General features: G+C 34.8%; 1 protein-coding gene across 1 annotated transcript in view; it reads left to right on the top strand.

Moving 5' to 3' along the window:
* Window positions 1-27,794, top strand: part of Pigk (phosphatidylinositol glycan anchor biosynthesis class K) — a 102,513-nt gene that overhangs the window by 57,148 nt on the left and 17,571 nt on the right. The window contains exon 10 of the mRNA XM_004643163.2: window positions 14,595-14,679. Coding sequence (XP_004643220.1) covers window positions 14,595-14,679 — 85 coding nt within the window. The remainder of the gene's footprint in view (window positions 1-14,594; window positions 14,680-27,794) is intronic.

The raw sequence follows: 27,794 nt of genomic DNA, 5'->3' as shown, positions 1-27,794 counted from the left end.
AGTATCCCTGTGATATACAGCCTGTTTGGCAGGAGTTAACCTGGCCTTCTCCTACTTACCTGTGTAGTTAGTTGGTTAAAAACTATCTATCTCAGTGGCGGAGTACTTGCCATGTATGCACAGTGCTGTTGGTTTGAGCCCCTCCACCCCAAAAATCCTTCAGATGAAACAATTGTAACTCATCTCTCTGCTTCCATATCGGTTTTTGATCTTACTAATACTTCCCTTCGAGGTTTGAATTCATTATTGTAGTTTATTGGATTTTACATTCTGACATTGTAATATTCATATTCAGCTACTTCTGTGTTTTATTGTGGAGGAAAGTGAACTTAGTAAGATAACTCTGAGATTTTGGGTTACAGCCCTTAATCTCTTTTTGAAAAATTATCGCTTTTTGTGGTTAATCACGAAATTGATAATAAACTTCGCAAAATAAAGCCAAAACAGAACTAGCAACTGAAAGTAATCATTTGTTGAGTTTTTATTAAATGGATAGTGTTGTTTAAAGCACATTTCTGTGTAAATGTAATAGATAAATTCCTATAAGGTAATTAAAATTCTCATTTGAAAAGTAGTTTTCTCATAAAAGAAATTGAAAAAGACTAAAAAGTTTTATTTTTTTAAAATGAGAAAGAAAAACATTGTGTATTCATCAAAATTTTAATGACCATTTTCATTTGAGCTGCAGATGACATTAATTTACCAACATTGACTAATTGTATTCATTTTTTTGTTTTAAATGCATGTGTACAGAATTCTTATCATACTTAGTAATATCCCAGATTTCATACTTTTTATTTAATTTGCTGACCTTCTGACATATTATTCTGACGGTACTTTATTAAGGAAATCCTAATATTGTTATAGAACACCTTTATAGTGAGATTCATGACTTCATTTTAACTTCCAAATTAAAGTTTTTCTCTGTCTTTATCTGATAACATCAGCTTCTAATGTTAATTAATGTTTCCCACTAAACATTCTAAGTAGTGAAAAAATAAAGAAGAATGAGTGGAACATAAGAGTTCACAGGATATGACCTCAGAATGGCTGAAGTACCTTAATAACTACTTATTCATGTTGGCTAAGAGTCACATTTGACCACACTGGGGGTCGTAGTGCATTCTGTTTGCTTGGCTACATACTCCATTGCCAGAAGGTCTGAGGTACTCGATGAGCAGTTTAAACAGGGTCTTATTAAACTTAGGATACTTAACTGTAAAAGTTTTTTTTATACCAAAGGAATGTATATTTAGAGTATAAATTCGACCCATGCCTGGCATGTGAGTGGGACCAACTGGGGCCCGCTGGATCCTCATTCAACCCAGAGCCCAAACCTAGGTGTGAGTGAGACCTACCAGGGCCTGCCTGATCCTGATTTGACCCAGGCCTGGTGTGAGAGTGGGACTGTCGGGGGCCCGCCTGATTCTTATTCGACCCAGAGTCCAGGCCCGGCATGTGAACAAGACCCTGTGGGGCCCTGCTGGATTCTGATTAGATCCAGCCCCAGTATGTGAATGGAACCCCTTGGGGCCTGTCGGATCCTCATTTGACCCAGAGCCCTGGTCTGGTGTACAGGCCCAGTGTGGAACCCTGCAGCAGAACTCCCTGCAAAGAGGCTAGAGGCAAGACCCACCCAGCTGATCCAGGAGCAGAACCTCTTGCCAGAGTGGCACAGAGGGTTCACCTCCAAGGGCTGCAGCAGGAAGAAGTAGAGCACAGCAACCAGGCTCAAGCCACACTCACCTGGGTGAGTTTGAACTTGATAGACCTGGACCTGGTAGAGTTATTACCTAACCTCTACACCAAAGGTCAGAAGACAGTGCCATATAAAATGACAAAGAGAAGGAACAAAATACATTCTCAGGCCCCAAACCTACTCAGAACAAATGGAGACACTAGCATAGAAAAAATTGGAAATCACACACCTGAAATCTCTGAAATAATAGCATCAGAAGTAAAGAAACAACTGCAGAAAGGTATAGAGGAAATCAGATCAGAAATAATTTCTAAAGTAAAAAAAGAAATAACTATAATGAAAGAAGTACTAAGTGCTTTTAAAGAAGACACTGATAAAAAAAAAACAATAGAAAAATGATGGAATCCTTAAATAAACAATATAGGAAAGAAATAGAATGCACAAAACAGATTCACAATGATATACAGGAAGTTAAAACCTCAATCACAAGCTGGCAAAACCGTTTGAATGAAAGTGAAAATAGACTTTCAGACCTTAAAGACAAAGAAAAGATCTCTTAAAAACAACTAGGCTGCAGGAAAAAATAATTCAACATCTTCAAGATGATGCAAAGATAAGACTAATAGGCATCAATGAGAAAGAAGGCGTCAATACAAATGATATAAAAGAATATGGATGGAAGTAATAGCAGAAAACTTCCCAGATATGGGGAAACTCTGACATTCAGTAACTGAAGCATATAGAACTCCAAATAACATCAGCCCAATTAAAAACACACCCAGACATATAATCAAGATACCAGAAATTCAGCACAGGAATAGTATAATAAAAGCTGCTAAAGAAAAGAAGCAGATCACATTTAAAGGAAAACCCATCAGAATAATGGCAGATTTCTCTTCACAAACCATCCAGTCAAGAAGAGCATGGAGCAAAGTACTACAAGTCTTGCAAGAAAACAAATCCAACCCAGACTGATACACCCCACAAAACTCTCAAGTATAATGGAGAAGTGAAATACTTCCATGACAAAGAACAACTAAAGAATTTCATGACAAAGCCAAGCTTACACAGACTACTAAGAGATGTTCTAGAGAGGGAGCAAAATGCTCACAACTCCATGAATGAGAATGGGAAGAACCCGCCAAATAGGGCAAACAATTAAACACAGGAGAATAAGAGGTATACAAAAGCAGGCTTTTAGTTCTTTTGTATACAGCAGCAAAATATTTCCATAAGCATACTCTACAAATGGACTTCTCCTGCACCCTATGGGTCATGATTCTGTCTGGGTCTACAGGGTGGATATTAAGGAGATAGCAGTAGTTCAGTCCCACAAGTGACACCTGGCCACCAGTAAGCATCATGAACACTATTCAGGTCCATGACAAACTAGAACTTTGTGCGATGTCCTATCCTCAGACTGTTAGAAGTGCTGATCATTTATTTACCATTTCAGTATTTATCTTATGTGTTATTCTTAGTAATTCTTTGCTAACATGAATTCTTTTTCTTAAGTATTCAATTGTTTGAAATATTTAATGTTCAATTAATATTTAATTTTCTGAATATTGCTTAATCTTAATTTTTGTTTTAAGATTCATACTTTATCTTTGACTTACAATCTACTTAAAAGACATGGTATGATATTTTCTCCTAGTATTAGAAACTTTAAAAAGCATATTTCCATTTTCCATTGATTTTGTATTTCTTCTTCCTTGTCTTTTACACACACGAAAAATATGTGTATAACGACGTAAGTTTGATATTATTTTGTAGAAATCTTTAATGATCTTTTAAATGGATTCATCTAATATATTTTATATAGTCCTTTGTAACTATCATTTCGAGAGCTCTTTATTCTGTATCCAGGACCATGGAACTTCTCTTGCCTTCTGAATTATGCTCTTTGTTAGTTTCTATATGCTATGTCTGGAGGTATTAGAATATTTTGAGTTTGTATAACTGGAAAATAATTTACTTTTAGTTTTCAAAGGTATGTTTGCTAAGTATAAAATTCAAAGAGGACAGATTTTTCTTTCAGTCCTTTAAATTAATTATTAGCCTAGTTTCTTACACACTTGCTCTTTTTTTCCTTTGTAATGTAGAATAAGATGCTATTTAATTTTTTTCTTCCCTAGCTAATATTTTTTATGTGTATGCTTTAATGATTTTTTTCTTTACAGTAAGTTTGGGACAGTTTCATTTTTGTGTATCTTGGTATGATTTTATTCAGATTTCTTGTGCAAAAGGTTCATTTTTCTTGGAAATGTGGTGGTGTATGTTCAACTAAATTCAGGAATTTTAAATCTTTAAATATTTATTGCCTCCCCTTTCTACTTTGAGAATTCTAATTATATGAAAATAAGTTTCTTAATTTTGGCATAGTGAATTATATGACTGATCTGTAAATTCTTTCATTTTTATTTTGGGCAATTTTTATTGTTATATTCATTTAAGTTTGTAAATAATTTATTTACAATGTGCAATCTATTAATCTCATGCTATGTATTAATTTCAGAAACATTTCTCTAAAATTCATTCTGTTTACATCTTATATCTTTCACATTTCAATATTTGTGTACAGTTTTTAATATGCTATGTAATTATTGATTTTCAATAAAGTTAATGAAAAAATAGAGTATATATATATATTGAGAGATAGAGCAGGAACCTGGTGTTTTAGATCTCTACTAGGTGTTCTGAAGATTGCATGCTTTGTATCAATTTTTGTGCTTTTCTTTGAAGATACCAAGATAGGTAAAAATGAGCTATATGGTGAGTCATAAAGTTGTAACAATAATTGCTGTGATTGCTTTGCATAAATGTGATGTATGCATTTGAAATCTGACATATAATTAAAGTATAAGCTCAAACATGTTTTAAAAAAATACGGGGTGTTCATTAGGATTTCTCCTTGTGTGCTTAAATTCTGTTATGCATGCCTTTTAGATCATAGAATATGATTAAAATTATATCTTAGATGTCTTACTAGATTTTTCTTTACATTTCTTTGAAGATTAGGCATAGTAAAAATTTGAACATCCAGAAATTAGGTAGCTTTTGGTAGTAAGAAACACATGAAAATTGCTTCTGAAGTTACACTGTCAGTACATGACCACTAAATGCAGAGAAACAAAGAGGAAAAAAGATCAGAAAAACATGGAGAAAACAAATTTAAAGATTATTGAGAAGCAACAAAGGAGTGTAGATAAAATATGGAAAGATCAGGGCAAATAGAAGGTAAAAAGTAAGGCAGAAAAGTTACAATTCTGTTGTTTGTCACAGTAAATTTAAACTAATTGTAAAACTTTAAATAGAGATCAAACTTTATGTAGTGAGACAGAAAGTGTGAACCTGAATAGTTGAAAATACAAAGATTGCCAGGCAACTACTAACTGAAAGAAATCTTGTAGAAGTATTTTAACATTAGCTGAAATAGACTTCAAGAAAGAGCATTAGCCTCAGCAAAAAGGCAAATAAGGGTAAAAATGTCTATCTCACCAGGAAGAGAAAGCATATCAACTTTTAATTACCTAGTAACATAGTTGCAGAAAATTTCAGATGAAAATTACATTTTTTTAAAAAAGGAATATTAGTTCACCACTGCCATGAAAGATTTCAGTATCATGTTATCAGAAATTGATTAGAGATTCCTTTGTAAGTTTTAAAACTGAAGATATGAGCAACATTATCTGTGAGCTCGATCTGATAGATTCAACAATTGAAAAATGAATATTTTCCTCAGTCAGTACCAAATATAATGTTTACAAACATCGACCCCTTGTTGTCCCCAGACTTAGGCAGACTGATGCAGTCACATGAAGAGCTGTTAGACCTCTGAGGAGCATGGGTGGTGGCAGTGGGTGAGGCCATTGCTCCCTTGTTGCTTCAGAGTAGGTAAATAAATATGCAGCTGATCATGAAGTTTGAACAGAGGGCCATATGTAACAGTATATGGAAGATATGTTTAAAAAATTGGAGCTAGATAAATTTTAAAAATTCATGTTGAAGTTTGAAATGCAGTGAGATAGTGAGGTTAAGCTTAATAGCCTAAATTGTTTGATAATAACAATAAGCTTGTCTTCTGGATGGTTAACAACCTAAGTTTGCAGACCAAAATTAGAGAAAAAGGAGGGATACAAGGAAAGCCAACATTTTGGCCCTAACCTTCTAGGGTCAATTAAGACTCAGGACATATGAGAACTTGTACTGTAACGTCATGTACCTTGGTAGTGTCCCAAATTTTCTGATCAAGAAGATCATGGGGCCAAAGAGGAAAGTGATCGATGACATAGAGTGTGCCTAAGGAGAGTCACATGGGGAGAAGACACTCTCTCAGGCTTTCACAGAGAGCACATTGGCCAAGCAATGGCCATGACTCATCCACATGGCTGCACTGACAAAGGTTTTACAATCTGAGGTACAGGATCTCAGGATAAATCCTGAGGGCATTTCACTGACCTTCTCAGACCAAAAAGCTGCAACTCTTATTGCACAGGTCCTGCTTTACCTTGGTCTTATCCATCCAGTAGAAAAGTATGAAGACGAAATATAGGAAGTAAAGCCATGTTGTTATGTTGAGCTGTGGGGGACTCAGGTCAATAATTTCTGACATTGCCAGTTAAACAGAAGACCCAATGCTATTATGGTCTGCTGGACTCTTTTAAAATATTTTGCTGAGTTTACACACCTATAATATTCAATAACGGAACTTAGGAAAAATAGGGTATACAAATGAATGTCATTTTGTATCTGTGTATTCAAAGTGGTTAGGATAGATATATAGTTGCATTCTCTTAATGAATAGAATGATTTGTTCTAATGGTGTTTGTAAATAGGATCTCAAGTCCGCATCTTGTACAGCAGTTAACCACTAAGAAGAATATATGCAGTGTGTAATTTGTTGAAACTGTTCTTACGATTTGATTTGAAACTGTCTCATTGCTGTTTATCAATAAAATTTTGGAAAACAAAAAACAAAATTAAAAAAAATAAAAAAAAATTCATGTTGAAGAAATTGGTTTGCCACAGATAAAATTAAGTTAGATTTACTTTTCACATTGGACATAAAAGCACATTGTAAATGTGTTAAATATCTAAATGTAAAAGAAGAAAACTTCAAAACTTGGAGAATGTCTTTTTTTAATTTGGAGTATGGAAAGATTTCATGCTCTACATAGCACAGTTAATAAAAGAAAAGTTTGATGATGTTTACAAAAATATGTATAGCAAAAAAAAGAAAAAGTCCAGGTAAAATGTTTTGAACATGTATATACAAAAGTCCTATGCTGAGTAAATAATTACATATTGATTTAAGAAAAAATCCAATAGAAAAGTAAGCAAAAGAAGCACAGTTTGGAGTGAAAAAAAGATTCATCTCCGATAACCACGTTAAGAGCCTTTAGAAGGGAAATGGAAATTAAACACTGATAGACTACTTCACCTAAAAAGTTTACTGTTGAGGAGGAAGGAAATGTGAAATTACACATTTCTGCTGACAGTAAATTGAGGCAGCCATTTTGCATAATGTCTTGATTGTTTCTAGAAGAATTTAAAATGTGCATAATGTGTGACCCAGCAAGTCTGTTTCTGAATATTCTCACCGAGTGGTTGGGAAACTTCCTGTTAAGGGGCAGACAGTAGATATTTTAGCCTTGTTGAACATTACATAAGATCTTGGTTGCAGATACTCACTGTTGTTATAGTACAATGCTGAACAGTGAACTTGTTGTAATTTTCACTTGTCATGAAATCTTACTGTTTAGAATTACTTTTTTAACCATTTGAAAATACAAAGGCCATTTTTTAAACTCATGAAACATACAGGAACATGGGACAAGCCATATTTGGCCTTAAATAAACAAATGAAAAAACAAAGGGCTAAATTATACACAGTATAATTTATTAATTAATTTATAAATGTTCTGTGTATTTTTCATGTGTGCACAGATTGATTTGTAAAATGACTAAACCAATATAGTTTAACTCCTGATGGCATAGAACACAAGACAAAAAGCTCAATAATTTTGAGCTTCTGCCTTTGCTTTTCCTTTTCTTCCTCTTCATTCCTCCTCCTCTACTTTCTTCTGATGTCTTCTTCAAGCTCCCCTCACTACTACATTAAGATTTGCCAGGGGGTCCCTCATGTGTACAGTAAGTTGTGTGAACTTTCAGAAAACTTCCTTTCAGCTTCTATCAGAGATGAGGTTACTTCTGACGTTCCTCACATGAGAACTAGAACATGGTTTTTCTGGGATTTGTTGAAGCAGCTTTACTGAGTTACTTGGGAGCTGTTCTTTGTGCTTACACTGTAGCTGATGGTAAATAAAATTTCAACAGTTGGGCCTAAATTAATATGGCCTTAATTCTCTGTGGAGTTTATTGACGACCTCATATTAATCTCCTTCCTGAGGCTTCACACCTCCCTAGTGCTCTTTGGAAGAGGTTGTAGCCAAGGTCAGATTTTTCTATCTTTTCTCACACTTTTTTTGGTTTGATGATTAGAAGACTGGTGGTATAAGGAGTTTGCAAGGGGAGCTTTAATGAGAGGTGACGTAGGAGATCTCATTGCTGTATAACCTATCACTACACAAGCTGATCCTCAGTGACTCTTGGGACATTTCTGGATTTGAAATAGCATTTTGCATTTGTCCCTGTTGACCAATGAACTAGAGTTCTGTTTTCTTTTAGAGTGTCTTTAAATTTTGAGAACGGTCAGAGAGTCCCAGGTTTGATAGTTGTATCTTGCACATGTGTTATAAACTGTAGCACTACTTAAACACTTTTAAAAATGCAATTTCGGAATAGAAAAATTGCTATCCTTTTTTTTTAAACATTGTAATAAATTTGTTTCTCTGTTGTGTACTTTTAGTTTCAGCTCTGTGGAGAGATTGTATTCAAGAGGTTACTACTGTTAGATTCTTGGTCTTGGTATATTTACCAAGTAAATTTCTTCTAAATGATTTTTGATTACTCTAGGCAACATGTTTTGAATTACTTATTGATCTTCGTAATTTTTAGTTTGAATGTAGCAGAGCACAATGTCTTTGTTCTCCTGTTCTTTTTATTGAATTTATTTTTACTGTTTGGAAATTCTTTATTCTTTAGCTGAGAGTATGTTTTGCCATTTTAGGCATGAATTACCTGATTGCAATGTGGCATTGTTGAATAAAACCTTTTTCTAAGTCACATATGTGTGACCTGTGAATAATTGTACAATATTATTTCAGGAGTGCTTGGAGAACAGAGAGGAAAGAGATTGTGTAGGGTGGTGAGCATCTGTTAAAAAGAGAAAAGGATCCCAGAACAACAGGGAGTGTACAGACTAATTTCATAGGTGTGTAATTTGTCAGCTGCATTTTATTTATTTATGCAGGAGACTTGGACAGTATTTTAATTCCGTTTTCCTTTGAAATGGTAACATAAGACATTTTGTATTTCACTGAGTAAACAAATTATTTTGTTCTTCTACAAAAACACTTTACAAAACTTTTTTGATGCTGAAATTACTTTTTAATTTATTTTAAAAGACTGTAGGAAGACCTTGGAAAGAGATTAAAGAAAAAAGTCCTACGAGTAGGCCTTAAGGCCTCTGAATGTGAAATAAAGGAGTACTATGACATTTGTGAGCACTCTTCCAGTTTTCAAAAGAAAAATTCCAGGTTTCTATGGCATGAGTTGAAAGTTGAACCATGTAAGTTGAAAGTAGCTCCTGTAATGCTTTCTATCTGAGTTGCATTGTAAGCAGTGACTGGGAAGTGCGGGTCTCCTAAGGTAACAATCTTTGGCAAGTACTACTTAGATAGCGGAAGAGGCCTTGCAAGTGGCCCAGTGGGGACAGAGCTACCCTTGGAGTATTAGTATTAGTGGTAACAGGAAAGAAGAAAACAACAGAAGATAAGTCTTGCAAGGAAGTAAGATAGTATTGGCTGACACTGACAAAGGATCTACAATCTGTGCTACAGGATCTCAGGATAAATCCTGAGGGGATTTGACTGACCTTATCAGATCCAAAAGCTACAACTCTTGTTGCATAGGTCTTGCTTTATCTTGGTCTTAACCATCCAGTAGAAAAGTATAAAAATGAAGTATAAGAAGTAAAGCCATGCTGTTATGTTGAGCTGGAGGGGACTCTTGTCAACAATTTCTGACACTGCCAGTCAAGCAATAAATACTATTATGGACTACTGAACTTTTAGAATGTTTTGCTGAGTTAACACACCTATAATATTCAAATAATGAAACTTAACAAAAAAAGGGTATACAGATAAATGTCCATTTTGTATCTGTGTATTCAAAGTGGTTAGGATAGATATATAGTTGCATTCTCTTAATGAATAGAATGATTTGTTCTAATGGTGTTTGTAAATAGGATATCATGTCTGCATCTTATACAGCAAATAACCACTAGGAAGAGAGTATGCAGTGTGTTAATTATTGAAACTGTCCTACCAATTTGATTTGAAACTGTCTCATTACTGTTTGTCTCTCAATAAAATTACGGAAAAAAAAAAGATAGTATTGTAAAAAAAATACAACTTGTTCCACCGCCACAAAAAGCTTTAAAGGAACTATACTGGAGTAGAGCCACAGCAGAGGGCACTCTTGGACCGAGAAACCTAGAAAGTCACACCTTCCCTTCTGCCAGTCCAAGATTAAACTGCCTTTACCAATCCTAGGAAACCTGTGTAAGTAATCCTCAATAGGAAAAGAAGAATTTTTCTCAAGTACAAAGTTGCTGTAAGAATAAAATAGAAAAGTAAGCTAAAATTTTCTTACTAAATTATATGTACACACACAGACACAAAGAATGAAAGCAAAAATAACAGATAACATAGAACAGGGAAACTGAAAGACAACACTCAAATGTGAATAACCTCTATTATTAAACAAGCTGTTGCATTATGAAAAGATACCATGAGCCAGGAACTTAAAAACTGTCGCTTTGAATAGACAGAACAAGGGGAAGTTGTGTGAACTAGGAACTGACTGAGCTCTGGAAAGAAATTGTCCAAAAAAAAAAAGAAAAAAAAGGACAAATTATTTCAGAAATGAAAACTTAAATTACAAAGTAACCAAAGGAAGATGGATATTACTGAAATTTCAGTTAGAGACACAAAGAATAGAAAGAAAGAGACAAGAAAATGATGTGGATTAAATGAGATAAAAAGGATCTAAGGAAAAAAATGACAGAAAATCCATTATCTCTAATTTAATCCCTGAGCTAGAAAAACTAATGAAAAAAGAGCAGAAAAAAATATTTAAAGTTGTATATAAAAATTTTTGGAAATAAAGTATCTGAATTTCCATATAAAAAGTACTACTGTCTCCTATGTACCTGGGAGAATTGATCTAGAATAACCAGCTTTTATGGTATATCTTTCAGCTGAAAATAAAAAAATGGACAAAAAGCCATGGAACCTCCAAGTTGAAAAAAGAAGTAATAACTATTGAAAAAAAGTAAAAAATGCAAATGCATTAAAATTGAATAAGTTACATGGAAAAACATCAAACTTATATCAGATTTTTGATTAGCAATGTAGAAGCAAGTAAACATTTTCAAAAAATAACAAATAGGGGGCTGGGGAGATAGCTCAGCAGCATAAATGCCTGAATGGCAAGCACAAGGTCCCGAGTTCGATCCCTAGTACCTAATAATAATAATAATTTTAATTAGTGATAAAATATTTAAAGTAATGAATTATAGGTCCATGTTGCCCAGGTTTACTAGTCAGTTGTGCTGTATGCAACTTTGAAGTGTTACAGTTGATTAAAAAAAATTCAGTCCTGTCTGTGACTGGTAACTATTGAATAAGGTTTATTTATTTATTTTATTTTTTTTTTGCTCCAAATGCCCTCATGGCTGGTTTGGCTGGCTGGAGAGTTGTGGGGATCGAACTACAGCAACCTGAGGCTGACAGCTTTGTGGAAGCAGCCACTTAAACAACTGAGCTAAGGCCAGGCCCCGACTGGTAACTATTGAGCTGCCATATCTGCAGCTTACTTTTAATGGCTCATCACAAAGCCATATAAAAATGTAGAAGTGTGTTTAGATTTTTTCATAAGTTTCTTGACATTTACAAAGTTAACTTAAAATGATTTGCTGAATTTCAAATATTTTTGTATGACTAAATGTTTTGTATGTTGTTTGAGAAACATTTTGCAAGTAAAATATAAACTTCCATCTTTTACATAGTAATTTTTGCTTTTTGGAATAACAAGTAGTGACTTTTTCATATTTCTTTATATTAGAGTTAATGTCAGTGATTTGATCATCGTTCATTTTTTCAGCAGTTTTAGTTTCAGAGTTTTAGTAACTAACTGCTGATGACTTAGTGGGAATCAGGGTGGCATCAATCTGCATTGTCAATGTATTCTTCCCACCATAGGCAGCAGCAAAAAAGATGCAAACAAGAATAAGTGGATTTTACTGAAGAATTTCCTTGATGAGAAAGGAAATGATTTTTATTTCATTACTTACCTTTTAATTGCTGATTTATAATATTTACATATACTTGATAAAGGCCTTTTCTGATAAAAAATATATAAAAATTTGTCTCCAGGTATTATCCTGATTTTGTTCTTTGAAATACAAGTTTTAATGTTTCTCTTTTCTTTTGTTGCCATTTTTGCAAATGTGGACAGACTTTTTTTTTATATATTTAGTATAGAGTCTACAGGGTCTCATTACACAGATTGGACTCATAGTGATCCTGTGTTTTCAGCCTCCTGAGCCCTGGGATTACAGGCGTTGCCACCCCGCCCAGTCTCAGTGGACATCTCAGGGCTCCCCAGGGGCGGGGCCAGTATGGCATGCTGGGGATCAAACTTCAGCTGCTGTGCTCTGCCTCAGCAGACGCTTTAGTCCCCTGAGCTATCTGGCTGGCCCTGTGGACAGACTTTTAAAACGTATTGAGAAATGCTTTAAAGCAAAATTTTGATTTTTGGTCAGTGAAAATTATATGTGTAGTGAAATAGGGCATTGTATTAATTTGCTAGGGGCTGCCATGACAGAGGCTTCACAGAGAGGGGCGTGGTGGTGCATGCCTGTAGTCCCAGCACTAGGGAATCTGAGGCATCTGGATTGTTGCAAGTTCAAGACCAGCCTGGGCTACAACATGAGCTCAAGGCCAGCCTGAGCTGCATAGCGATACCCTGTCTCAAAAAGACCCCCCCCCCAAAAAAAAATCTCACCAAAACCTCACAGCCTAGGTGGCATAAGCAGCAGGTGTTCCCCATAGTTGGAGGCCTATAAGTGTCCTTGGGATTGGCTTTCCTAACGCCTCACTCCAGAGCCTGTAAATAAGTGACTGCCTCCCTTCGTGTCTTCAGGAGGCCTTTGCTGTGTCTTGGGTCCTCATCTCTTCTTACAAAGATGCCAGTCATGTTTGATGAGGCCATCCTAAAGACCTCACGCAAACTTCACGCCTTCTCTCAGGAGCCAGTCTAGGAATACTGTGGTAACTCTCTGATTCTGGAGGGTGGGGCTTCAAAGTGGGACTGGGAATGCGAGAGGAGCAGCACTGCGCTGCTCCTGATGTGTCAGTGATACTGTCTTAGCCACTGCACAGGTCCCTGTCCTTAAATCTGTCTCTATTGTCCATAACCCTCTCTAGAACTTTTTTTTTCATTTTGTAATCTGAAACTGTCCGCTACAGTAAACTTTCTCCTAGCTCCTGGCATCTACCTTTCCACTACTGTCTCTACAATGTTTGGACATGATTTTCTCCCTCATTTTAAGACTCTTTAAGGTTTTTCCCAAATTAATTATTTTTGTGCTAATCCTTCAAGATCTGTACAACTTTTATCTAAGTAAGAGATTCTTGAAGCTCTTTACTCATGTGTAAAATTTTGTGTTTATTTATATATCTGCCCTTTTCTTAGGAAAGACTCCAGAGTTGAGATTCCTTAACTGCCGATCTTGTTCTGTTTGTTTTCTAACAAAATTTAAAGTTTAGTTTTAATGTAATTTTAAATTAATATGTAATTTATAGATTAAAAAGTTAAAGAAAGTTTAAATATGCTTAGGTCTTATTTCTTGAAATTTGATGTTTACCATTTCTGGAAAGAGAAAATTTCAAAATTTTGTCAAAATCTTTTCATTTGGGAGGATGTTTTAAGTTTTATTTTTGTACTTTACTATTTTTGTATTTGGTAGGCAATTTTATATCTCATTTTACATGTAGATCTAAAGGAAAAAATTTCTATATAAAATCACCTTGGAGAATTGCTTTTTTCATTTATTTTTATTCATATATTCACTCAGTAAACATTTAAGGAGTATCATATTGTAAGCACTGGATATACAGAGAAGGATAAAACCTGGGCTTTAAGGGTAAAAACAATGTCCCTAGATGGTTACAGGTCAGTAGTACAGTAAAAGGAGCAGAGCAGGGAATTGGTGGTGGTCTACACAGATACAGTAGTGTGGGAGAAGTGAGAGAGCCCTGTAGGTTTAGCCCCTCTGTGGAGCAGGGGTAAGACTGGGGGGTGGCAAGTAGTTGGATGTGGCCGACAGTACACACCAACACCAACACAAGTGTCGAAAGGCAAGGGATGAAGCTTCAGTGTGGTTGGAGCCAGATTTTGAAGAGCCATGATACAAACCATCCCACCATGAACAGAGAGCTCTTGAAACATTTTTAATTCTCAGAATAAAAGATGAGAATGAAGAGCATTAAAGTGATATTAGATAACATTATTACATAGTAATTAAATGCAATCTTAATACATTTGTTCATTTGAAATAGTTCATTGGTTTTATTATTGATAAATACTAGTTATTTCAAAAATTTACATTTTAAATATGTATTAATAAATTTCAAATGCTTTAAATAGTGTATGTACTTATAAATAGTGTTTGCCTTAGCTTTGTTTTTTCATTCTTTTCTTCCAGTTATAAGGAAGACCAGATGGATGAGGAGTTCATGGAACCACTGAAATATGCCGAACAACTTCCTGTAGCACAGATAATACACCAGGTTGCTTTCCATTTTATTCTTTTGAAACAAACAGTATTTTTAATCTCTAAAAAGATAATTGCTTTTGTTAGGTTTTTCAACATCAGTGTGCTGTAGCTGAGAGGCACTTCAGGCTGTCCCTATTTGGGCTGCACCTCTTGTGGTTAAGTCTCATTCTTTGCACAGTATTAAAGGCTACTTGCTGCATATCACTGGAATTCTTACATAGAATACAGAGTAATCACAATCATTTTGTGTATTAATAACAAAACTTAATTTTAGAAAACTTTCATTTTGAATCATTGTACATGTTAGTGATGAGAAAGCTGAAAATACATCATATATTGTAGTTTTTTGGAGTGGCTAAAAGGAGAAGCAGTCTCACCCTGCTTCCTCTATCCTATGCCATTATCTAACCTTGTTAAGTGTAATTCTGAATCTAATGTGGGCAGTGTGTTCATTTCCAATTATAATGACTTTACCATCCCTCTCCATAATGCTAATCTTAGAAAAGGCAGTGTTTAAAGTGTTTAAGCTTAGATTTTGTACTGTAATTTTGACAGCATATAACCTCTAGCCTTCTGGGCCAGAGTCTAATAATCTTAAATAGTGTATTGACGAGAGCTGTAGCCTTTGGACCTAGCAGATATTTCGGGTCCTTACAGATTGTAGGAAATAGTTGAAGCCTTTTCATGTCAGAATTTCTCAGAGTTGTTATGAACTATAATTATTTGACTTTATGTATATCCTTCCAATCAAAGAATTTTTAGGAGATATGTGTTGACAAGACATGCCAGTTTGAGCTTATTAAAAGAAACAGAGTTTTTTCTTTTAAAATGTTGGCCATAGAGATCTTTTCATTGATACTAAAATTCTATGAGAGATTACCACAAAATGATCAGAAATGTGCCCCTTTGGGAAGCTCAGCTGTGCTTGGTAACCAGGTCCAGTTTATATGTCAGGAATTCCCTCGTGTTGTCAGAGCTTAAATGACCTAACAGCCTGCAAATGTCACATTTAAAATTCTGTCTTCATGCCTGACTCACAGCATAAATGAATTAAACAGCAGAGCAGGCAGCAAGTCAATATGTTCTTAACAGTGTGAGTGAGCAGTGAAACACTTTGTGGTTTGTTTCAGAATAGGTAAATAGAATCTGCCCACAAACAGCTCACCTAGAATAAAATCTGAATGAGGAAACAAGAATTAACCTTTACGATGGTTGACCAGATGAAATGTCAGGAGTATTTTCATAGCATGAATGAACTAATAAACTACCTGGCTGATGTAACAGCTGTGTTTTGCAGCAATACACCATGAATTAAAAGGTGACAGTTTTTGACACAGATGAAAATTGTAGATTGTGTATTTTTGGCAACCTAAAACAATTTTAAAATTGTATTATAAACATAATTAAAATTCTTTAGTACCTGATTTTATATAATTTAAATCTTTAAGAAATTTTACATGATATGAATTTATTTTCATTGAACAAAGTTAATTCTGTTCTTAATTAGGGAGTAGTCAGAAAAGGTCACTGTCAAGGACAAAGGCTTCATTTATTTCTGTTGTTACTGCCTTGTTTTTTCTTTGCCAGTGCTACAGCTTAGGTACTGTTACCACTAGTCTTTAAGATACAGAAGTTAGGGCCAGGGAGATAGCTCAGTGGCATTAGTGCCTACCTGACAAGTGTAAGGTCTTGAGTTCAATTCCTGCTACCAAAAGAAAAAAACAAAACAGGAGTTATATTACTAGTAGATCACTTAAAGGGGATTATTTGAAAGCAGTTTTTCCCTGAGAGAGTGATAATAATGTGCTAATGAGGTTCAGCTAATTCCACAGAAGTTTTTTAATTTGTACTTAAATTTTAACAGTATTATAGTTCGTACATAGTTTACATATATGACTTCTTATGAGGAATAATTGTGTATCATACTCAGACCTTACCTGTGCTTATTTACAGCATGCATCATTTCTGTCTGAATATTTATCTAAAGTTATTTATGAATTTTATATATCCTATTTGATTATCTTTCTGGACATTCTTTATTTTTTTGATTTTCCTTTCAGCATCTTGCCTTGTGCCTTGCATACATATATCTGAATGGACGCATAAGTATTTTTAATAGGGCCTTTGAAATCAGGACCCCTCTCTTTCTCTCTCCACCCTACTACTCCAGCCCAGAAGCCAAGGACTGTCACTGTAGCACAGCTGAGAATTTGTACAAGGAATGGAGGCTTCTGAGAAACAGGGGCAGGGGCTGTAACAGGTGGAGCAGCCTGAGAAATAGAGGTGGAGTGAGCCTCAACCACTTGAAAATCTATTTCTAGAACAGATTGCTTGCACTTGTAATCAGGAGCTAGTTGAGATTCTTACTGGTGCAGTTTTGTACTGCCAGATTATTTACTATTTTTCTAGTGATTCTAGAAAATGTGATGGTATATCTCTAAGAGACTGATGGTACATCACTAAGAGACTGATGGTGTATCTCTAAGATGACTACAGTCTCTAAGAGACTGAAGTTATAAACAATAATCTTCATAAGACAATCTGCTGGGATATCCAGATAGAAGCTAAAGTTGATAGTATCTTTATACTTGCAATAAACACAGAAATGGCAGCAAGAGAAAGTTTCTGTCACAACAATGAAAAGAACTGTAAAATAATTATAGGACATTTAACAAGTAAACCACAGGACCTATGATATGAACCATGAAAATATTCTGTGTTTCAAGAATGTAAAGCAGGGGATGGGAAGATAGCTCAGTTGTCTAAGCACCTGACTGGCAAGTGCAAGGAAGCTGAGACGGGAGGATCACTGCAAGTCCGAGCTGTGTAGCAAGACCCTGTGATAAAGCAATAAAATTAAAATTAAAATTAAAAATTAAAAAAACAGAAGGGGGGCCTGACCCTAGCTCAGTCCTTTAAGTGGCTGCTTCCACAAAGCTGTCAGCCTCAGGTTGCTGGAGTTCGAACCTCACAACTCTCCTGCTGGCCAAAAGTGCCCTGAAGGCATTGGTGGCCAAAAAAAAAAAAAAAAAAAAAAAAAAAAAAAAAAAAAAAAAACCAGAAGAATGTAGAGATAAACCAAATACTTGATTGTAGAGAAGAAGTATAAATTCAAATTCATGCAAGTATAAATTCTCCCAAATTAGCCATTTTAATTGTAATGGAAATAATTTTTTAGCATTTAGAAAAAATGACTGTGATGTATGTGGAAGAATATAAAAAAATTACCAAATAAATTTTATAAAAGAGATTTGCTTTACTCTAGATATTAAAATATTATCAAAAAGCAAAAATAGGTGAATGTGGTATGGATAAAAGAATAGATAAATGTATCAGTAGAGTACAGTGAAGGAGTAGATTTGAAGCTTCAGTTGAGTTTAACTAAAGTGAATTAAACTTTAATTCATAGTAAGAATTATATTTTACATGGTAATGACCCTTGGTATGCATGTGTGTATTAAAAATAGAAATAAAGGTTCCATATTCACCCTCACTGTATATAATACATTAGGATATTTTCCATTCTAATTATATTTTAAAAGTGTCAAAGCCCACTAAATTGTTATTATGAGCAGCATGTAGTGCTGATGTGTTGCTCAAAAGACAATAGAATAGAGAACCCAGAAAAAATTACATTTAATAACTTAAGGTATATTTTATTTTAGTACAAAAGTGGCTAATCCTATTTCATACTGTGTATAAGATAAATCTTGCGTATTGAAGGTATAAAATAAATAAGCAGACAAATCTTTGACAACTGTTGAGGCTGCTGCATAAGTAATCTGGAAGTAAGGAAGAACTTTCTAATGTACACAAAAACCCAGATGTGTTTAGCACTATACAAATGGAATGTGTTACATGACACAGGAATCCACAAATTAGAAGACAAACCTTAAATCAAGACAAAAGTGTTTGTAAAGGAGATAACAGTAAACACTAATATCTATAATATGCAAAGAATTCTTGGAGTTTTATAAAAGACAAAACTCTCCAAACAAAAATAAACAAACAATAACAACAACAAAACCCCAGCTCAATAGGAAGAGAACACAAGAGATAAAAAACAATTTATAAAAAGATAAAATGAACAAGATGAAAATGGCCAAGGAGTTAAAAAGCCTCAAAATCAGTTAAATACACATTAAAATTTCAGTGAAATTTTTTATTGCCTGTCAAACTGGCATAAAGTTATACTTTGAAACTCAGGGGCAGTTCCTAAAAAAATTAAATGTGGGGTTATCATATGACCCAGCAGTTCGCATATCCAAGAGATAAGCACACACTTGGTGAAAAACAAGTGTTCATTGCAGTGCTATTTTTAGTAGCCAGAAAGTGGAAACAACCCAATGTTTATCAACTTGTGAGTAGATAGATAAGATGCAGCATAGCCACACAGTGGAATATTATTCAGCAATGAAAAGAAATGAAATACAGTTGCATGCTACAATGTGGATGAATTATAAATTACTGAGCAATAAAGCATATGTTAAGTAAAAGGAGCTGATCACAGAAATCCCCAAATTGTATGGGTTCATTTATATGGCATATCTAAGGTAGCTGAATCCATAGAGATGGAGAGGAATCAGTGACTGCTAGGTCTGGAATGAAGTGGGGGCAGGTACTCGGCACTAAGGTACAGGGTTCCTGTTTCAGACTGATGAAAATGTTCTGAACTTAATGATCACTCATGTAGCTCTGGCCTTCTGAAACCATTGAATTGTATACCTTAAAAGGCTGCATCTTTTTGTATTATATCTCAATAAAGATTTTTAAAAATTATGGTCACTGATTTCTGGGAAAGGTACTAGGAGAAGGTACTTGTATACACAGTTGGTGGAATTATGAACTCTTTCCATTTTTCTAGAAGGCCATTTGGTAACATTCCTTCTCATTTAATATATACCAAACTCTTCAACCAATGCTTCCATTCATGAGACTGTAATCCATTCCTGTAATAAATAGATACAAGTATTAATGTATGAGAATCTCAGAATAGTGATATTTATAGCAGCCTGACTGTGGCCCCAACAAACTGGAAATGGTGAAAGTTTCTCAGCATGGTTGATACAGTGTATGTGATTTCCAAAGCCACAACTCAGTTGGACAAATGTATGTTTTTCTACTTTTTTAATAACTGAATTTATTTTCTTACCAAGTAACTCTTTTTCCTTCTCCTGTGTGTGCCTGATGGAAGAAAATTTAAAATAGTCACTTTTCAATAAAGTCACTCCTACCCCAGTTTTCTTCTACTCTTTCCTAGAATGATAGACTCATAGCCTAGGTGGCAGTAGGGTATTCAAAGTGCTGTTCCACTGAGCTAAACTGTTACATTTAATGCCCCTGGATTGTCATCCTTCTGATAAATGCTGGAGTGTTGTGCATAGCACATGTGTTAAAACTTAAGCTATCATTCTGTGTATGTGGTTGCAGAGCTCTGATAAAGTTAGAGGAAGAGAACAGGATAAGGGGAGAGACTGGCTCCTTGTTTTTTGTTGTTCTTTTTCTACCATTCCTCCCCTTTGATTTTCTTCGTCACTTTCCTTTTTTCTTTTCCTCTTACATTTCCTTATGTTTCATTCCTATAAGCCAGCATGGTGTGAATTCTTCCCTAAAGCTGGTGATTTCTGTTGAAAAGTGAAGTAGAATATGTGATGTGTTATTGGTACCGGGTAAACATGGAAACCATTGATTGTCAAATTTAAACTTCTTTCAATCTATAATGGTCACCAAAGAATTTGCTGACAGACCTGCTTATGCTATTCAGGTACCTGTTGTAGCCAATGATGTTAGTATTTAATAAACACTTCTGAGAAGATAGGCAAATTGTAGCATTCAGTATATTAATAATTTAGGCAATCTAGTGGTTTTACAACAGAATAAAAAGGTACAATTCATAGGAAGTATAAATTGTCATTTTATGTAAGGAATGTTGCTACATATGAAAGTATAACTAATCCTTTTAAAGATTTATTAAGCTTATTAGGACCTTGACTATTATAAGACTTAGAAATAGCAGAAAAATGCATGCAAAGAAAGCAGTTTGTGTAACTTTGCTTATGATGATAATTTCTCATTAAAGATTGTTTTCATTTCAAAATCTGTTTACTAGGAAGAAAGGTATAGAAATATCTCACTGAGAAAAGTATATGGAAAAACAAGTGATTTTTTTGTATATAAGTAAATTGCATTTACTTTGCAGATATTAATTTGAAAATTAAACTACTTTTTTAAAAATTGCTTAAATTTTGAATTAATATTTAGAATGTTTGAATATAATAAAGTATTTTATGGGAAGTTGGTGTATTTACTTTGTAAAAAGAATCACTGACAGATGGGTCAGATACTGTTTTGTGCAGCTAACAGGCTTACTTGACTTTAATTTGCAAAGAAAAGGTTGATTAGCCCCATGTAAAGTTTTTTGGATTATAAAATGACAATGATTTAAAATAATCAGATATAAGTCTTTTAAAATGAAAAGGATGTATATAGTTAGCAATATATATTAGTCTCAAATACAGTTGTAAAATATAGATGTAAGAATTGAAAATGTAATTGTGTGTGTGTGTGTGTGTGTGTGTATGTGTGTTTAGGTTTTTTTTTCCTTTAGTCTTGCCTTATCAGGCATGTCATTTTATTTTTTGTTTTACATTAAGGATTGAGTATTTTTAAGATACAGATGATAAGACTGATGCACGAATATATGTGTATGACAATGATAGTAATAAAGAAGCAAAGGATTACTTAGTAAATGATGTTGCTACAACTCACTGTTGGTTGGTGGAAGGATACAACATACAGTCTTACTTTGAAACAGATGGAAAAAAATAAATTATAGATTACACAAAAATGGCTCAATCCCTAACACCAGAAAAAAGAGTATACTTTAGAATTTGCAGTTTAATAGCCAATTTCCAGTCTGTTAACTCACTCATAAGCCCATTGGTTGATGGATACTGCTAATGCATGAAGAACTGGTTGTCTCTTTTTTCTTTTCTTTTTTTAGAGGGAGTTCTTTTTGAGACACAGTCTCTCTGTGCAATTCAGGCTAGCCTTGAGCTCACTTTGTAGGTCAGGATAGTCTTGAACTTGCAATGATCCTTTTGCCTCAGCTTTCTGAGTGCTGGGATTTTAGCCTTGTGCCACCACCCAGCTTGATCAATCTTTTTTTGGCCTCTTAATTGTGAAGATACAAAGATCACTAGTGTACTCATTATGAAAGACAAAGATCAGAATATACAAATTGAAAAGGTAACTTAGCAAGCACAACACCAGGAACAGAAAATATCACCATCGTCAATAAAAATCATAATAATATTGAGAAGAAAAAGAACAGAAAGAATTGAGAAGATATTTATGAAACAGGATGCCATACATACAAAAAAGAAGTATTCAAAACACAAGTATAAACTCTTGGAAATTAAAACTATGAGTACAAAGAACAATTTCAATAGAAGGGTTTGAAGTCAGTGATGAGACAAAATCACCAAAGGTATAATAAAAAGAAAAACAGGATATTGGAAATGAGAGTTGTACCATCCCAGTTCTCCATGGGTCTCTCACATTTTGTGTGTCTTATAAACAGAGGTATGGACAGTTTTTGTTGTAGATCATTGTTATGGTTTGTGTCTAGGCATCTCCTGAAAGCCTCATGTAGTCATAGGGCAGCTTCTAGTTTGTGATTAATTTATGATCCAATGTTAGGATTATGGGTGTGTGTGCTACACCTGCCCTGGGGCAGATAATCTGCATACAAATGTAAGGAAGGGAGAGAGAGACTTGCTATCTGCTGCAGCCCCTGCTCCTTCCCTTGCTCTTTGCTGTCTTCCACTGCCATGAACAGCTGCCCTCTTCCATGTACCGTTCTCCCTTTGAGCCTGCTGAGTATGGACTGAAACCTCCACTTTCCTTCCTTAATTTTGGGTGTTTAGTATTTTGACCCAACAATGAGAGAGAAGTAACTAAGACAGTCATCTTTTCAAAGACATCTGTGTAGTGAACACCTATTGAGACAGAGATGGATAGCAGTTCTCTAATGTCTAAAGGGCAGCTTTGTTTGCTATCCGGTATAATATAATAATGCTATTTTCTAGACCAGAGGTTAGACAGGTTCACTTAGCCTTTTCTAAAAGATTTAAGTCTTTTTAATCTTGGGCCTTGTCTGTTACATGAACCAACAGTGTGTGTAGCATATGCGTGGGCCACCAGTACATGATGGTACTTGGATGCGGAGGGAGGTGCTGCCCACATGAGACTCGTGCTGCCGGGTAAGTCTGTCTCCGACCCGAGCCTTTTGCCAGTGTCCCTGAAAATGTGCTCGAAGTGAGGTAGATTGCAGGCCCTTCACAGTTTTAACAATAACCAGTGAGGTCCAGCATCTGGGTAAAGGAAGAAAAAGGAAAAGAGGAAAAAGAAAATGTATTAAAGAATACAAAGGAATAACTTTTCCAGAACTCAGTGTTTCACTGACTGCTCAAGGCAATGAATAATAAATATATCCCCTACCAAGGAAAATAAATTTGAAATTTTAAAACAGTAAATTATAAAAATCTCTCGGAATGAAAAAAAAAGCCATAAAAGAGCAAGAATCAGAATGTCATCAGACTTCTTAATAGTAAAACTTTGAACAAGAAAGTAATGGAGTGATATCTTTTAATTATGTGAGAAAATAATTACCAATTTAAGATTCTATTAACTACCAAATTATCCTGCAAGTATCATGATACAGGGAAAATATTCCAACTCTAAGTATTTTTTCCCACTCACCCTTTTTGAATAAGTTGCTAGAGATTCAACATTAAATGAAGATGTAAACCAAAACCTGAAAATATATTACCCAGGAATCAAGGAATTAAACGTAGAAGGGATATTGTAGTAAAATTCCCAGATTAATGGTGAGAGGAAGTCTTGTAGTTACAGCTTTGTATAATTTATTTGAAAATGCAAGTTAGGGCTGCGCGTTGTGACTCTTTCTTGTAATCCCAGCATTGGGGAGGCTGAGGCAGGGGGATGGTTCCAAGTTCAAGACCACCGTGGGCTACACAGTGAGCTCAAAGACAGCCTGAGCTGCATCTCAAGACCCTGTTTTAAAAAGAGCCCCTTCCTCCCAAAAAAAGCAAATTTGAATTTAACAAAGGAGTGTTCTGAGTGATAATGAATTACCATGTATGTCTAACCATATGAAGAGAAGTGTTAATAGATTTAGTTGTAGCCACATAGAAAAGTCAGCAGGAGAATGAAGCTAACTTGCTTCAGGAAGAAAAGCTGTATCAAAAGAGATGTATTATTAGTTATTTTGTGGCTCAGTTCAGTATTTAATGATGCAATTGACCGCTCAACAAAGAACTTATGATGTCAGTGTGCAGAGGTATTTTGAGTTCACTGTGCCATGAATAAAGACATGGGTGAAGTCAGTAAAAACCAAGTACTGACTTTAGACCCCCAGAGGTCACTCTGTTCTTGGTCCTGATGGTTGTTGTTTGTTTCCATTGTGAAATTTCACTTATCTGTACTGTGCAGCTTGTTCTTGCATAAAACAAGCACATAATTAAAGCAACTTGATTAGATACTTTTTTTTTTTTTCTTTGTGGAAGAGGTTCAGATGTGTGAGAGAGTCAGTAATGGGATCCACAGTGATGAAATAATTTTTTCTTCTTCGTTAGTTTAGGTTCCTCTCCTAAGGCAAAGGCTGTAAAAAGTCACAAACTGTGTATGCTTCAAAAAGCTTTATCCATGAATGCTCCAAGAGAAATGTTACCTGTGTTTCCCCACCTATGGTTTTATTCACATTCTGAGCTTGCTCTGGCTCCCCTATTTCAATTACAGCCTTGTAACCAGCCCTTCAATATTTTGATAAAATTAGCAGATCATAAGATCTTTTAAAGTGTGTCTCTTCATTGTGTATATGATAGTGGGATGTTCCCAATTATCCAGATCAGCAGTTGAAAAGATTACTCAGGAGCCAGGTATTACAGATTTAGTGCTTGGAGAGAACTTCAGGGATCTTGTATAGTATTTTTTGACTTGTTCCTTAGAGTTTAGAAAGAATGTTTCTAGACGGACCAGTTCATGTAGTATCCTGGTGCACCTGGTGCGCCGCTGTCTTTCTTTGAGAGCACTCTTGGCATTTGAGTGGCATGGTTCTCTTATTGTGCAGGACTCGCTTATGCACTGTGGGAAGTTTGTCACTGGGACACTAAGACTTGCTTTATCTTTTCTGGTCGCCTCCCCTGCCAGAGAGGGCAGTGACACCTCTGGTTGAGCACTACTGCAGACAATTATTTGCAGTATCTGCCCAAAGATCTTTTATTTGCCTAATCTTATAACTGTGATACTTTAAAATACATATAGCTGGCATTGTTCACATTTTTATATTCTCATATGTTGTCTTTTAGCTCCTGTCATTATATGGCAGGAATTAGGGCAATTTTTTAGGTTCTGTCTTTATGATTACTCATGTTTTTACTGCTATGGCTATTTTGGCATTTTAATGCTTTTCTATTCAAGTAATGCTCGCTCCATTATAGCTCCACTTTACTAAGGTGAACTGCAATGTCTATCAAATAGAAACTCTTGGACACCTTCTTTGAAAAACTATGCCTATAGAATTGTCGATATCTGGAAGCTCATCAAAAGAGTACCAAATCCATATCACTTTCTGCCTAGAGACTACTTAGATTGCTTTAAAATCTTGTAGAATTTTCCTTTAACCATAGCAACTTTAAAACTGAAGTGTAGTGAAAAGTAATATGCTGCTCATTTATTTTCATTAAAGTTATAAGGCAAGTAATGAAAATTAAACTATTCGAAGACCATGTGCTATTCTTTTAATATCAACTTTGATATGTTTTAAAATTAATATAAGTTAACCTCAGCTTTCATATTATAATTTATGACAGTCTCTTCCAAAAATGTCACTTCTCAAGGAATAAATGAAAGCTATTTGAAAATAGCAATCAAAATTTCAATAATGGTATTTCATCAATTTTATTAAGTTTGAAAAATGTTTGATCATGTATAAATTTATCATCATATCAGTTTCTGACATACTACATTTTATATTAAAAATGAAAAATGGGAACCACACTCCTTATATATTTTCCAAACAAAAACAGATTCTTGTTTTCACCAAATTTGTGAAGATTTTTAAAAGGAGAATAGTTGATAGTGACGAGTAGGCACTGAAATGCATGTTCCTCCTTTCTCTGCCTCCTTCCCCAGCCCTCCTTGGCTTTTTTTTTTTTTTTTTTTTGGACTTGAACTCAGACCTTTGCACTTGCCAGGGAAGTGCTTATTCTACTGAACCATTTTCCCAGCCCCACTTCCTTGGCCTTTTACAGTGTTAATGTGCAACTGATTTGTAATTCCTCTGTATTGTACCCCTTCTGCATCTCTAAATGCCCCCGTGTCCTTGCAGTTCTATTGTGCTGTTGTGCAAAGCATGCCTCATGGTTCTTCATCACCATCACTACCACCATTGGACCGTAGCTGGAACCACTGCAGAAGCTAACATTCCCAGTTTACACTTGAGTAAGCAGGTTCAGACTCAGTTAAGTAATTTGCCTCATTTTCCTTTTTTATTTTTTTATGGTTTTTGACACAGGGTCTCGCTATGTAGTTCAAGCTGGCCCCATACTCCCTATGTAGCCCAGGCTGGCCTCAAACTTGCTGCAGTCTTCCTGCCTCAGCCCAGTGCTAGGATTCCAGCTGCATGCCCCCACATCTGGCTTCAGATTTTCCTCTTGTAAATGGCAAAGCCAAAATTGGAATCTAGGTCTTTTTTATTCTACCATGACTGTCCATAGCTACTATGCTACACTTCTTCCTTATGAACATTAAAAATTTCTTTAAAAGGAACTTTGCCCTTAGAAAATTTGATGAATGACTTATCAACAGGTATAATGCTTGTGTTAGTTCATTGAAACCATATTTCAGAAGAGCTAAATATTAACAGATTTAGTTCAGTATTCTTCCACAGGTGAGTATTCACGTATTTGATAAATGGCCTGAAAAGATTGACTTCTTCATCGGTTCCTGATTTTTTTCTCAATCGTAGGCTGCACTTGGCTCCTTAGTTTAAGGTTGAGACTGTAGAGGTCTGAAGGAATATGAATATAGAAAGTGATGAGGGGTACTAAGGAATCACATTGCCTATTTGAAATTTTACTTGGAATATCTAAAATTGTGAGAAAAACTAGTGTCAAAGAACCTTAAAGATCATTAACTTATCTGAGTGGACTTTAAACACTTGAAAATTAGCTATACATACTAAAACAATCAGTAATTAAAAACAACTAGACAAAGTTAGCCCTTTCTTTTACAATTCGGAGTAATTTAGAGTTTAGCCTTTTATCACATTTAGAAGGCAGTGATCCCTTATGAATATTAGATATTTGACCCTTTGTGTTGCTTTGAATATTAGGATACATGGCTGTACAGTAATTAACTTTTCTCTTTGTATTGTAGCATCTTAGTTACCAAGATATCTGTGTTATCTTTGAGAATGCCTTTGGTAGTACTTCTTCACAAATGTTAATTTTTTCTTTCTTTTAAAATATTCTTATAGTCAAGACATTGAGATATTTTATAATGGTGTTTATTTTATTAATAGCTATCATACCATAATAGAATGTAATGGTAATTCTGAATTGAGCTTTTATCTTTTAAAATTCATTGTAACTTTGTAAATATGTCAAGCAAGAATAAATTTTTTTCTGTATTTAATTATACCAAACTGTGCTTCTCATGGGAAGATGTTAACTTACAGTGCAATAATTAGATGTGTTAAAACCTTAGTTAAAAATGAAAAGAAAAATATATTGTTACTTTTATCAGTTGGGTTTGTTATATGCCCATCTTCATGAACTTGACATCAGATAAACCCCGGTATTCACCAAAAATCATACCAGGAAAAAAGAAAAACAAGTGGGAATGTAGACTGGTGCAACCGTTATGGAAATCAGTGTGGAGACTCCTTAGAAAACTTGGACTGAAAATCCCGTTTAAACCAGCTATTCCTCTAATGGGAATTTTCCCGGAGGATCTGAAAACATCATATCATAGGGATATATGTGTGCCTATGTTTATAGCAGCACAATTTGTGATAGCCAAATCTTGGAAACAACCAAGATG

Source organism: Octodon degus, unplaced genomic scaffold, assembly GCF_000260255.1.
Source record: "Octodon degus isolate 3935 unplaced genomic scaffold, OctDeg1.0 scaffold00167, whole genome shotgun sequence".
NCBI lineage: Eukaryota > Metazoa > Chordata > Mammalia > Rodentia > Octodontidae > Octodon > Octodon degus.
Note: the sequence above shows the minus strand (reverse complement) of the source record. Positions and strands in the feature narration are given on the sequence as shown.